Here is a 12,921-nt window from a genome sequence, read left to right on the forward strand (position 1 = left end):
TGGTTTTAGCAGTTTTCTAACAAATTGGATGCTTAACTTGATTTTAGAAAGTAAAAACTTTTAATAAATTATTCTTAAGCGGTTTTACAACACTTAGTTTGGCTACTATGTCTCCACCGATCATTTCTCATGGCTCATCTTCAAACTCGTTCGTTTTTTGACACGGAATACTTGATTTTTTATTGATTTTATTAAATTTTTGATAAATTAATTCTCAGAAGTAGAAATTTTGAAAATTATTTTTTGGTAAATTTGCTGACGTTTTACAATGGCGACGTAAATAAATAAAGCTTTTGTAAATAAAACATGGTATCCCGCTTGAATTTTCAAAATTACCTTTAAAGTTTCAAAATTTAAGGTTTAAAAATGTCTCTGATATTGTTGAAAAAGTTTGAAGTGACTATGTACCGTCAAAACTTCAATAAATAACTCTATAAAAATTATTTTTAATCATTTGCCGACATTCGCAACTCAAAACTTTCTTATAAATAAATCTTATTTTTGTAAAATAATAGAACACAATGGATTTTTAAAATAATATCACTTAGCAAAAACACATCAAATCTAATTAAATAATACATAAATAAAATCTATACGATCGACTACCATCGCTAAGAAAAAACTAGAATGATCAGCTTACTGCAACTTTTAATGATCTGCTGTGCTGTTTCGGTAATTTGGCTGAACGAGAACCTCTACAATTCTCCGATAATGACGCTACTCCAACAATCTGAAAACTTCAAAGAACTCTACAGAAAAACCCTGATAGCCTTCTACTCACTGTCAATTTTCACGTCTGTGATTGGGTTGCTGTCTCCACTGACAGTAAACTCGCAGACGGGTATAAACCCGATTTTGAATGGTTATCTCATTCTCGGCTCCATACAAGTTTTCACACTTGGAGTTAACATTGGACTGCATATGGCTCTCTATGTTAAATCGGATTCCGTTATGGAGGTCGGCTGGAAGTTTCATGTAGAATTCTATCTACTGCTTTTTGTTAAATGATGATAATTTTTTATAAGTTTTGAATGTATAGCGTTTCATCTTGTGGTATAATATAGGAGTTATGTATAGTTAGAGTAGTTTAATAATTTTTGAGATATAATTTCAAGCAAGAATATTTTTCAATTCAATTAAAAATATCAAAATCAATTTCAGGTCAATATTATATTTATTGAGTAAACTTTAAGAGTACAGATTTTTGAAAATTTTAAATTATTGAAAAACTATTTGAGTTTAGAATAATATAATAATACTTATGGCGAAGTTTGTAAGATGTTTTAAATTTGAAATCCATGTGAAAAATATCGCAAAGAAATTAGATTTACACACGTTGTACGAGAAAGGCGGGGAAAAAACACGCATCGCCAGCGCCATCAACTCCGTGCAGACCAAGCAAAAGTGCTGCGGGGTACACGAGGCAGCAGAGTGGAACGCCATGAAATGGTGGGTGAACAACGACACCTCTCCTTACCCCTTCAGAATTCCGAAAAGTTGTTGCAACGTCAAACGGTGCATCATTGCTTCTAAGGTCAGGTTTGTTTTTAAAGTATGTTCGCTTTTATGCTAGTTTAAATTGAAGATTTATTTCTCCTTTAACTTTAAATATGTTTGGAAAGATTTCCATGAAATTATAACTAGCTTTTATTTTGAAAAACAAAAAAATTAATTTAAAAAAAAAATTTGGTTTTAAATAAAAAACATAGTTGTGAAAAAAAATGAATAAGCAATTTCCAACCAATACAATTCCCAGACCCAAAAAGCCTTAACATCGCACAAAGTTGGCTGCAAGAAAAAGATTCAACAGACACTCATCATTTTCTTACGCTACAACTGGGCCTTTCCCATAAGTTTGATAGTGGCGCAGATCATAATCTTAATTCTGGCGTGCATTCTCATCAAGTTGATGAAGCAGACCGCCGAAGAGCTCATGAACGCAGACGATGATGAAAAAAACCTCTACCTCAAGCATCGTTTCTCAAAATTCAGAAAACACAACAAAAAACGGAAAATGTTCAAGAATTTAGGAGTCAGTGAGTCGGAAGAATCTAACGATGACCATAGGAGATTTCGTGATGGCGATCACTATAATGAAAGAGATTATCATGAAAAACGCCGAAAAATATTGCCTAAAAAAATAGATTATTTAGGAAGGAGAAAAAAATTGCGTGAAAAAGAAAGGGACCCTGCAGTCCATTCTGACAATACTGAATATAAAGATGACCACACGAGATATAGATCGGCGTTAGATGACAGATCATATCGAATGACTCAGCATGGTGATTCTGAAAGTGATTCAAGAGAAACATTAGAACTAGCCAAAAAACTTATAAATCAAGATAGAAGTTCTAAATCAACTTATTACAACGACCGGGACGAGGAATGCTCCCATTCTCAAGATGCATTACTTGACCGGGATAGGGATGTGGAAGAGAGGAAAAAAATGATGGATAGAAAATGGGACGAGAGAAAAAGAAGAATAATAAGAGGAAGAGAGAAAGATGAAGATGCTTTGACCTGGGAAAGTAATAGAGAAAGAGAGAGAAGAAAAAATAGAAAAATGGAAACAAATGAAAGGGTAAGAGAGAGAGAGAGGAATATAAGAAGACAACAATGGCCAGAGAGAGACGTGTACAACGAAGAAGATATGCGACACCACAGAGAAAAAGTTTATGAAAGAAGGAAACGGAGACTTAATCCAAGAGATGATGATAGTTATAATCGTGAATATATTGGTTTTAATGATCAGAATGATGGCAGAGATTACGACAGAACAAAATATACAGATCAGGATTCCTTTAGCGAAAGAAAAAATTATAGGAAAGACTTATTTGATGCAAGAAACGACTATGACCCATCTTTTTCAAGTTCTGAATATTCAACTTCGAATGAAGATAGTAGAATGGATGAAAGTCAATTTTCAGATTTCTCGCGCTCGAGTCGATACAGTAATATAGATAGATACGGAATGAGAAAACACACACCCAGTTCATCAACTACCATCAGAGGTGGGATTGTTCCGAAAAAAATCGAAGATGAAATAACTTTTCGGGAGAAACGTTTAAGAGATTTAAAAGAACAAAAAATGGATGAACTGAATAAAATAAAAAGTCTATCGAAAGAAGAAGATTTAGAAATTAAAAAAATAGAAGCGCTCGGCATTCCAAAAGAATCACACGCTGAACCAACTTTGTCGCAGCTCATTACAAACATCCAAAAAACCTCTTCAAGAGCCGACAAAATGCCAGGGCCACCTTCCAGAGTTAACTACATGTCAACAAACAATTTAGCCGCAAAGCCTTCAATTCAGAAAGCTACATTGAGTAAAATGTCTATACCAACAATCATAGGAGTCGAAAACAAATCTAATACCGGTGTGAACCAAATGCCCCCGAAAAACGATATATTTACCATTACTCCCAACGAAACTACAACTACAATTACCAACTGCCCCTGATCAGTCGCGGCTTCTTCCACCAATTCTGCTAAATTTAGCCGCCAAAAAAATTGTTCATCTACCTAAAAAGCTTCTATTTACAAATATTTTTATCCTTCCAGCAACAACAACTTCGACAGCAATAAAATCAGCGACAAATTTTTTTTCTGCTACAGCTATGTTACCTCCAGCTACTACTACAACCGCTGCTACTACTACTACTAAAGCTGCTACACCTAACTCTGCTTTTTCCATACCGACAGCCGGTTTTTCGAATATTTTTATTGATTTATCGAACGCAAAAAGTGGCAAAACTTGACAAAAGTTTTGAAAAAGTCATTTTTAGGAGTTTTTTTTTCAAAAAATTATTTCAAAATTAGGATTTTAAAATGGTTTAGTGCATATTTTAATCCAGTTTTAAGATTGCAAATGGTGAATCTATTAAACTTATTGTTTAACTATTAAGAATCTTGGACATATTTAAGTTTTTCTTTTATTTTTACTTTAAAGATAATTAACAAATTTAACTAAGAAAATGTTTTTCACAAATATTATTCTCTATTTTTTAACTGAAAATTTGAAAAGTATTTTAAAAGTTTAAAATAACTAAATTTTATGTATAAAAAATAAAACTAATTTTTTTCGATATTCTATGATGAAGACTAACTTTTAAAAGTTTTCAGAATAAGATTCAAAATATAGCTAAATTAAACGAACTTGAAAACGTGGTTTTAACAATATTTTCTAAAAAAAACTTGAAGAACAAGCCATTCCATCTCCAAATCTATTTACATATTTATTTAGGTTCAGGACGCCTGGTTATACAAAGCAATTCCGGCTAATTACACGTAATGCCTGTTGTGATTCACGCGCACCTTCGACTAATGCCTTAAAGGAAACTTGCATCGCCAATGTGATTTAATAAAAAAAGTTTAATATAAATCTTAAAATTTGTTAATTTTCAAACATAATTTGGTATCAATATTTATCTAAAGAATACGACTTTAGAAAAACTGGATCAGTGACATCACCTCATCAATTCCTCCAGTTTCCTATTTTCCATGTCCTCCTTTTTTGCAAGCATTTCCAATTTTTTTAAACCTCGTTTTTTCTTTCTTCTTAACGTCTCCAATTTTTGCCACCTCAGATCCAACTCTAAATCATCTATTTTATCTAATGTCTTATCCATTTCTTCATCGCTATCAACCATTTTCCTCCTTTGATCTACTACAATTTTTGGTCTAAACAATTCATCCAGTGTCGATAGAATTTTTGATCGACGGCCTCCATTTGAATAACTCCTATCTAGATCATCATTGTTGTCCAAATGTCTTTTTGATCGATTCCTCCGTCGTCTTCTTTTAAATTTGTCATCTTCATCGCTGCTGTTTCTTCTTTTTCTTCTAAAGTCATCCTCTTCTTCGTTGTAGTAGGGCCTGGAAGGTTGGCTTCGAATACGCGATGAATGATGGGATCTGGGAATTTTCCGATGAGAAGTGGGTGGAGAATCAAGGATTCGTGGTGAATAGAATGATCTTGATGGCCTTTGAATGCTGTAGTCGTCTGTGTAACTTGATTTCTTACTGAACGATGAACGACGGCTTGGAACTACGTGTTCATACTTTTCACGGTTCTCCTCAATATAACTTCTTTCATTATTATCTCTATATAACGGAGTATTTGAGATCTTGTTGTTATCTTCAAGCAAACCAAGTTTTCGTTTTTGAATTCGGTTTTTACCGTGAAGTCGTTCTTGTTTAGTTGTTCTGCCATCTTTTTTTGCGTCTTCTTCCTTACTGATCCAGAACTGAGACGCATGGATTTTATCATTTTCACGCAGTCCACTCAGTCTCAACAGATCTTTCGAGAAGAGCATCGTACGTTTTTCTCCATCTTCATCAACGTCTTTACTCAGGAAACCAATTTTTTGCAGCTTTACGATTATGACACAGAGAACGATTATTAAAGACTGAATGATGCATATCGCAAATGGAAATTTCCAGTTGTATGATAGAAAACTTTCGAAGGAGTAAACAAAATGCTGCTGACAGCTGTCCTTGTGGATGGTTAGTTCCTTAAATTTCTGTTAGTTTATGAAGATTTAATATTTTAAAATTATTTTAAGTTTGTGTTTTAAGAAATATATGTCTCGCTTCATATATTGCATAATTACTTTTTGAACTAACATTTTATGTCTAATTGAATTTTGTTTGAAATTTAAAAAACCAGAATAAATAAAAAAACTCTTTTTTTAAACGTAATAAACTAAAAAAAAATTATGACGATATCAAAAAAATAATTTGAAAAAAAATTTCGTACATTCATATTTTTCTGAACTCACCATAGAAGCCAAAGTACAACGTTTTCTGTTGCAACAACTTTTCGGAACTTTATATTTATATTGGGCCAATTCTCTGTTGGCCCATGCGGTGTTTTTCGACCAGTAGAAGGGCCCATCTGGTCCACAGCATCTGTGCGTTCGCTGGATAATGTCGATGACATCATTTCCATCGTAATAAATGCCTTGGATGGAGAAGAGATGTGATGAGTTTAACGTCTGTTGTTGGAAGAATTTTATGTTTTTTCAACAGTTGGGACAAAATATTTTAAAAAAATTGTCAAACCACTGAAGTTATTTTAGTAAATTTTATGTATTATAAAATTGTTTGGCAAATAATTTTAATTAAAAATAAACAGCCGAATAGATGAGATTAATTTTAAAAACAAAATATCATTCAGCATTTCAACATCCAAATTTGAATAAAAAAAAGGTAATCTCAAACGAACTATTCACATTTAACACATCCAAAGTATTCCGATGTAAAGTATAGTGCAGACTTCCGTTTACGATCAGTAAAATTGTATGTAAACCGCTAAGAAACACGTAAGCGTACAAAATCTTGTACCTACCTTTTACCGAAAATGGTACATAGAACCCGGCAATACTTAGTAAACTAGACATAATGTAAAACGCTAACAAGGATTTTCTGTAGTAAGTTCCGAATTTGCCGGAGTGTTGGAATAGGGTGAAGGATGGTGTTTTGAAGCTTCTTTCGTTGAGGCTGGTTATGGCTATAGAACAACAGAGGAGAGATAGTTGTAAGAGAAGTAACATTTTTTGAGATCAAAAATTATTTTTGTCTTTGGTGAATTTTGTGCTCCATAGCTTGCTTCAAGTATTGTTAGTAAAATAGAAATTTTGTTTAATGAAATTCAAATTGCGGTGGGTGTAAGAAGAGTTTATGTTTTTTAATTCTATAGCTTGTTCTCCTTCCTTTAGACGAATTCACCTTAGTTTACTTGGTTTTATCTTTATCATATAATTAACTGTTAACGATTTCTGGTTCTTTAAAATGACTTTTATTTATTTGACTTTGAACATTCTTACATACAGAATTTTAAACATATCTAAGTTTCGTTTTGAAAAAAATCAATTATAAACGTTAAATTGAAAAATTAATTCGTCCATTTTTCACTAATTTTCATTATTACATTTATTCTCAGTTAAGTTTTTTTTGGAATCACGTCTACAAACAATTTTTATTTTTATTATTGTTATTATTATTATTGTTGTTGTTGTTTTTCAAAACGTCACAAGAGAGAATGACATTTTAAAATAATTATTTTATTTAATTAAACTTTTCCTCTTCATTATTATTTAATAATGTATTCTATTTTATATTACACAATAATATAAATTTATATTTCTATATACATGCAACTACTATTCATAATTGTTTTGTTTTATCTCAATTTTTGAGGTATTTCAAGTTTGCTAAATTTTATGTATGTTAAGTGACTATTTATACACAGCTTTGTGTTTGGCTTGTGTGCTAAATAACTAAAAAAATAATGATATATTGTTATGGTTTTTTACTTTTAAATGAAAAAAAACGACTCAGTTAAAACTTCCAATAGCTTTATCAGCTTCCTGTTGCAGCCTAGCAAACTCGCTTAATCGTTTGTCTCGTTCAGGATCACCCTCTTCCGAAAGTGATCCATGTTGGAGGTATTTAGATTTTTTCTTCTTCTCTTGTTTCGAAGTGATTTTTTTGAGTGATCCGGCGCTCAATACGGAACCCTTATTTCCTGCCAGATTTGACCCTCTACTCCCCGTACTACCTGCTTTTGTTGATTTTTTTGAACTTCGATCGCTGCCGGCTTCTGGAATAGCTCCCGGAAGGGAAAGAGTAAAAAATAGTTTTTCCAAAAGTAGTGGTTGTTTCTCAGTGTCTGATTTTGAGTGAGGATGGCTGTTTGGGCTTTGTCCTCTGCTGAAGAGGAATGACAGATGAATGGCTATTTCAAGAAGGATCAGTCCCCCAGCCAGCAGGGTGTACATTGAAAGGGCAAAGCTCATGTACTCTTTGAGGATAGAGTCGCAACCAACTTTGTTGACGTTCAAACTCTGTAGGTTCTGAAATAATAAGTTAAAAATTTATATCGGCGTTTGGTACAAAATTAATGACTGATTTTATAAAAGGTTTTTAATAACTATTTTTTAATAATTCAACTTCATAATTTGAATAAAAAAAATAAACCAAATATTTAATCAACGTTTAAAATAAATGCTCTCATAAACCTTAACCTGACAATCTGTTTAAGCGTTTGTACTAGCTGTCCAGCAAAATTAATTCGCAAACTATTTCTCATTGTTCAAAAAAAAACAAGCTTTACAAAGGGAACAATCCTCCAAACTAACAATTAATAAACCCAAAAACGTTTGTGGGTTTATATGCAGAGTGGCGTGATGGCCTAGTGGTTAAGATCGTCTGATGGTCCTGTTACGCAGTTACCGGGTTCGAATACGACAAAAAGATGCCAGTCTATCACACGCTTCGTCTGTGATGTGGATGTGCAGATTAGCAAATGTTTATATACACCGTTGACGTGTTGTTCATTTTCCTGAATCTATTTTTTCTTTTAATTTAGTAATTTATATCTTATTTAAATAAAAATAAAAATATAATTTAGTAATAATTTAGTACAATTGACCTTTAGCCTTTTTTATGTTTCGTGTTTTTTCTCATTCTTAATTATATATATATATATATATATATATATATATATATATATATATATATAAATTATTTTTGGTTTTAACTTAAATTTTTTAAAGTATTTATTGATCCTGAATTATGTAAAGAACTTAAATTAAATTAAACTTAAATAGCTCTGGACAGAGCTGTCAATGATTTTTTTATCCTGTTTTCGAGCTTCTGTATGACTTTTAACCAGTTTTTCAAACACTAATGTGCACTCTTTTTCTAAAACATTTGACTTTTTGAGAAATGAAAGACCAAAAAACCAACATTGGAGAAGAAGATGCAATCCTTTCCACTAACACAGCAGCTGGGTGGTATAACGTACGAAATGGATTTCAGTTTTGTATCATTGATCCAGTACTTTAACGGAAACCAATTGCTGGAGCTGTTCATTCCACAGCAGGATATGTTGTGCTGCAGTTGGTTTACAGCCGGGAATGCAGACGGATTTGAAAGAACTTCATGAAGTTTCATACCCTGGTTCATAATTTATGTAGGATTCTAAAGTTTGAACTCTACGACGGAGTGGCTTAGTGATAAAGTGTCTGTCTTCTGTGTGGCAGTAACCGGATTCAAATGCACAATGATCACCTGCATATAGGGCGTTGTTTTTGTCCAAACGCATGTTTGCAACGTGTTTATTGAAGTTTGATTTTAAACATAACATCATTAATTCATATGCTGCTAAAAAAGTATCATTAATTCATAATAATAATATATTAATAATAATAATTTATTAAAATATTTAAAATTATGTGAGCAGTCTTTGTGGTACCGACATCAAAGATATCCGTCAGACTGTACAGAGTGTAAGCGTTCAGTGATCCATGGATGAGGAACATGACAAGATTGAGGGATGCGATGAAGATCATAGGAGCTGTTGGTGTTGGCGGTAGGTAGATGGATTGAGGAATGATCGGATAGATGGATGGATGATTGGATAGATGGATGTATGATTGGATAGATGAATGAATGGATAGATGAATGAATGGATGAATGATTGGATAGATGGATGGATGATTGGTTTGGTGAATGAATGGATAAATGATTGATAAGATAAATGAATGAATGAATGAATGAATGAATAGATGGATGGATGTCTGGAAGGATTATTGGATCGATGGATAGATGTGTGGATGCATTGACGAATGGATGGATAATTAGATAGACAAATAGATCTGTGGATATATTGATGGACGAATAGATGAATAAGTGAATGAATAAATGAGTGGAATTATGAATTAATGAATAAATTGATAAATAGATAGGTAGATGGATGAATTACAAAGTAAACGAATAAAATTTTGGATACATAGTATAATAGATAGATGTAAAGAAATAAATAGATGAATAAATGTACAATAAAACTTGAATAAAATTATTATTATTATTATTATCATCATTATTATTTGATAAAATACAACCGATACAAACCAGGTCTCCCAGGGTTGTGTAAGGCGACGCACAGCAAACAGCCAGATCCTGGCATAACGAACGCAAAGCACTGCCCGTATATCAACCTCTGCCCGTACTTCGGGCTGAATTGTAGAAATTTTTCTTCCGGAGTTTTGGCCCGCCATATGACAAAGCAAGCGGCGAAGAAAGAAATTATTGACAGAAATATGATAAGAAATTTCGTGATGAACATTTTTGTTAGTTCTTGACCGAGTTGTTGTTTTTTAAATGGTTTTATGTTGTTGGGTGGATTTACATGTTGTTTTTATGGAGTTAGAAATTTTCCAACATGTTTCTCAACTGGAATTGTCTTAGCTGGTCAATTTTGGCTTCAATTTTTGCTGAGTTGAATTTCGATTTTCTAAATTTGTTTTCTAACGAGATTTTTGTAATCTTTAACCAAAAAATATTAACTGTTATCTATTGTATAGTCTTCTGAGTTATCTATTTTCAACTATAATTTTTAAATTTTTTAGCTAATACAGCTGAATTAAACTGAACTCAGTAAAAGTAGACATGAGTTAAAAATTTTAATTTTGAGATAATTTTAAAACTGAATATTTTCGTTAGGTGCATTTATACTTCAAGGTCTATTTTCAAATAGAAAAATAATTTAATAAATTAAACAAGCTTATAAAAAACCAAAAATTAAATTTTTTTTTAAATATAAAGGAAACATTTTAAATAATAAAATAAATTTTTTTCTCCCAACATAAACAAAAATATTTTTTAAACGTCACCAGGCATGAAACTGAACTAATTAATGAATCTCAATGCATTAGTCCTGTAGAAAGTAGGAAGATTCATAAATGAAAAAAAAATTTCATATAAACATTACGGTGTAATGTTTCGTAAAGTACAATTTACATATTTAAATGCTAAAAAATAGGTTTTTTCCCAAACTTAGTGGTCTAAAAGTTATCATCACCATACTTCTTATTCCATTTCAAGACATTCTTCAACCTCTCTTCATACGTCAGCCCAGCAGTACTTATCTTACTACTACTACTGCTAATTCTCAGCCCAACGCCACTGCCGCCACTCAGACTACCACCGCGGCCACTGGCGCTACTGTCGTCACCACCTCTGAAATCATACTTCAGACTCTTCTTAGTCGGAAATAGCAGAAACCGATCTTTAGCCTGTTTCATCTTGGAAGCTCTAAGGCTAGCTTTGTTATCGCGTTCGATTAGGGCAGACTTTCTCGGCATGGCCACAAAGGACACAGCCACCAGGACTGTCTTCTGAAAAGCTAGAGTTAAGGTAAGTAGAGTCACCAGGCAAAAATAGTGTTCGATAAACTCTAGGATTATTTTCTGGCAGCCCGTTTCGTGGATCGTTAAGTTTTTTAAAGTCTGTTGTGTGTGTTAATGTCATTATTTTTTATTTTAGTTATTATTAATATTGTTGTAAATTTTAAATACATTTCATCATAATTTACTTTATTAAACCATTCTTCTCTATACTATTATTATTTAACTTAATGGGAATACACACGTAACATAAAAATACCCAAAAACACTCAAAAAAGACCCCAAAATACTCAAAAATACCCAAAAAAACTAAAAATCACCCAAAATTACCCCCAAAATACTAACAAGCGTTGAGTACACGCAAGGAACTTTGCTACAGCAACTTAGGGGCACGGTGATGCGATGCTAACCAATCATCCGATCATTCATCTCTTTCCTAAGTGTCTCTAGTATATTACTATTCAAGCTACTACCATTACCACTACTACTGCCGACGCTATCAATACGACTACTGCCACTACTACTGCTGCTATTGACGCTACTACTGCTGTTATTAACGCTACTACTGCCGCTGCCACTACTGCTGCTGCTACTGGGAAGATTTTTGAAATAATTACTATTTAAAATAGTAATTATACTAGTGTTGGTAGTCGAGGTGATGTTGTTGTAATCGTTAACCGAGTGAATGCCACAGCAGTTGTGTTGAGACTGGACCAGGTGGAGATGGTGTCTGAACTGTCGGTTCGATTGGTACTCGCTTGCCATTGTTCGCGGTAAACGGAGATTCTGGGTTTGAAATGATGGTGCTGATGGTGTGAGAATTATTGTGGAATGGTGTTTATGAGAAGGCTAAATATGATTAATTAATCAGCCAACCAACCAACCAATTAATTAATTAATTAACCGGCTAATTAACTATTACAAAATACAACCAGTCAATCAACAAACAAACAACTCGCCAACTAGCCAGTCAACTTCGTATAACCAGCCAATAAGATCTTAACACCTAACATTCAAGCACAAGGTTATGATAGTCAACCAAGAACTAACTAATTAATTAATCAACCAATCCAACCAATCAACCAGTCAATCCAACAATCCAACCAACCAATCCAACCAATCAACTAGTCAATCCAACAATCCAACCAACCAATCCAATCAATCAACCAGTCAATCCAACAATCCAACCAACCAATCCAACCAATCAACCAGTCAATCCAACCAACCAATCCAACCAGTCAATCCAACAATCCAACCAACCAATCCAACCAATCAACCAGTCAATCCAACCAACCAATCCAACCAATCAACCAGTCAATCCAACAATCCAACCAACCAATTCAACCAACCAATCAATCCAACCAACCAACCACATATAGTCCAGAAATATCGTAACACATAAGACTGAGGCAGAGTGATAGAATGACAAGAGACAGGGCGTGATAAGTTGATTGTATGTGCCAGCATCTGATCAGAGCACCGCGTTTATTCCACGCATTACTGTCTATTTGTGGAGTGTTTGTGGGGTTTGAAGTGTTTTTTGGTGTGTGTGTGTAAAATGTCTAAGCATGTGTGCGCGCGCGTGTGCATGGGCATGTGTGTGTATATTTAAGAATAGAGAGTTTGTAAAGTGTTTGTTAACATCTTTCAAAAGTTGCTCGATTATTTCAAGCATTTATTGTATGTTTGTGGTGTGTATGTGAAGTGTATGTANNCGTGTGTGTTTAGC

At 33.2% G+C, this 12,921-nt stretch overlaps 4 protein-coding genes across 4 annotated transcripts in view; 1 reads left to right on the plus strand and 3 right to left on the minus strand.

Moving 5' to 3' along the window:
• Positions 1-627: 627 nt before the first annotated feature.
• HELRODRAFT_182050 (hypothetical protein) lies at positions 628-3,460 on the plus strand (the record flags this gene model as incomplete). The annotated part of the gene is made up of 3 exons (XM_009031806.1): positions 628-957; positions 1,319-1,534; positions 1,757-3,460. 3 exons carry the CDS (start codon positions 628-630, stop codon positions 3,458-3,460), a joined length of 2,250 nt encoding a protein of 749 aa, XP_009030054.1.
• Positions 3,461-4,466: 1,006 nt separating this feature from the next.
• HELRODRAFT_182051 (hypothetical protein) lies at positions 4,467-6,554 on the minus strand (the record flags this gene model as incomplete). The annotated part of the gene is made up of 3 exons (XM_009031807.1): positions 4,467-5,522; positions 5,781-5,962; positions 6,350-6,554. The coding sequence occupies 3 exons, from the start codon at positions 6,552-6,554 to the stop codon at positions 4,467-4,469; spliced, it is 1,443 nt and encodes a 480-aa protein (XP_009030055.1).
• Positions 6,555-7,337: 783 nt separating this feature from the next.
• Positions 7,338-10,132, minus strand: HELRODRAFT_182052 (hypothetical protein; the record flags this gene model as incomplete). Its single annotated transcript, XM_009031808.1, has 4 exons — positions 7,338-7,856; positions 8,752-8,961; positions 9,264-9,361; positions 9,919-10,132. 4 exons carry the CDS (start codon positions 10,130-10,132, stop codon positions 7,338-7,340), a joined length of 1,041 nt encoding a protein of 346 aa, XP_009030056.1.
• A 718-nt stretch (positions 10,133-10,850) lies between these two features.
• HELRODRAFT_182053 (hypothetical protein) overlaps positions 10,851-12,921 on the minus strand; it is a gene marked incomplete at both ends in the record, with an annotated part of 3,408 nt that continues 1,337 nt past the window's right edge. Inside the window, 2 exons of the mRNA XM_009031809.1 lie at positions 10,851-11,294; positions 11,871-11,998. Of these exons, the coding sequence (XP_009030057.1) occupies positions 10,851-11,294; positions 11,871-11,998 (572 nt within the window). The remainder of the gene's footprint in view (positions 11,295-11,870; positions 11,999-12,921) is intronic.

The sequence above is a fragment of the Helobdella robusta genome (genome assembly GCF_000326865.2).
Source record: "Helobdella robusta unplaced genomic scaffold HELROscaffold_79, whole genome shotgun sequence".
NCBI classification, from domain to species: domain Eukaryota; kingdom Metazoa; phylum Annelida; class Clitellata; order Rhynchobdellida; family Glossiphoniidae; genus Helobdella; species Helobdella robusta.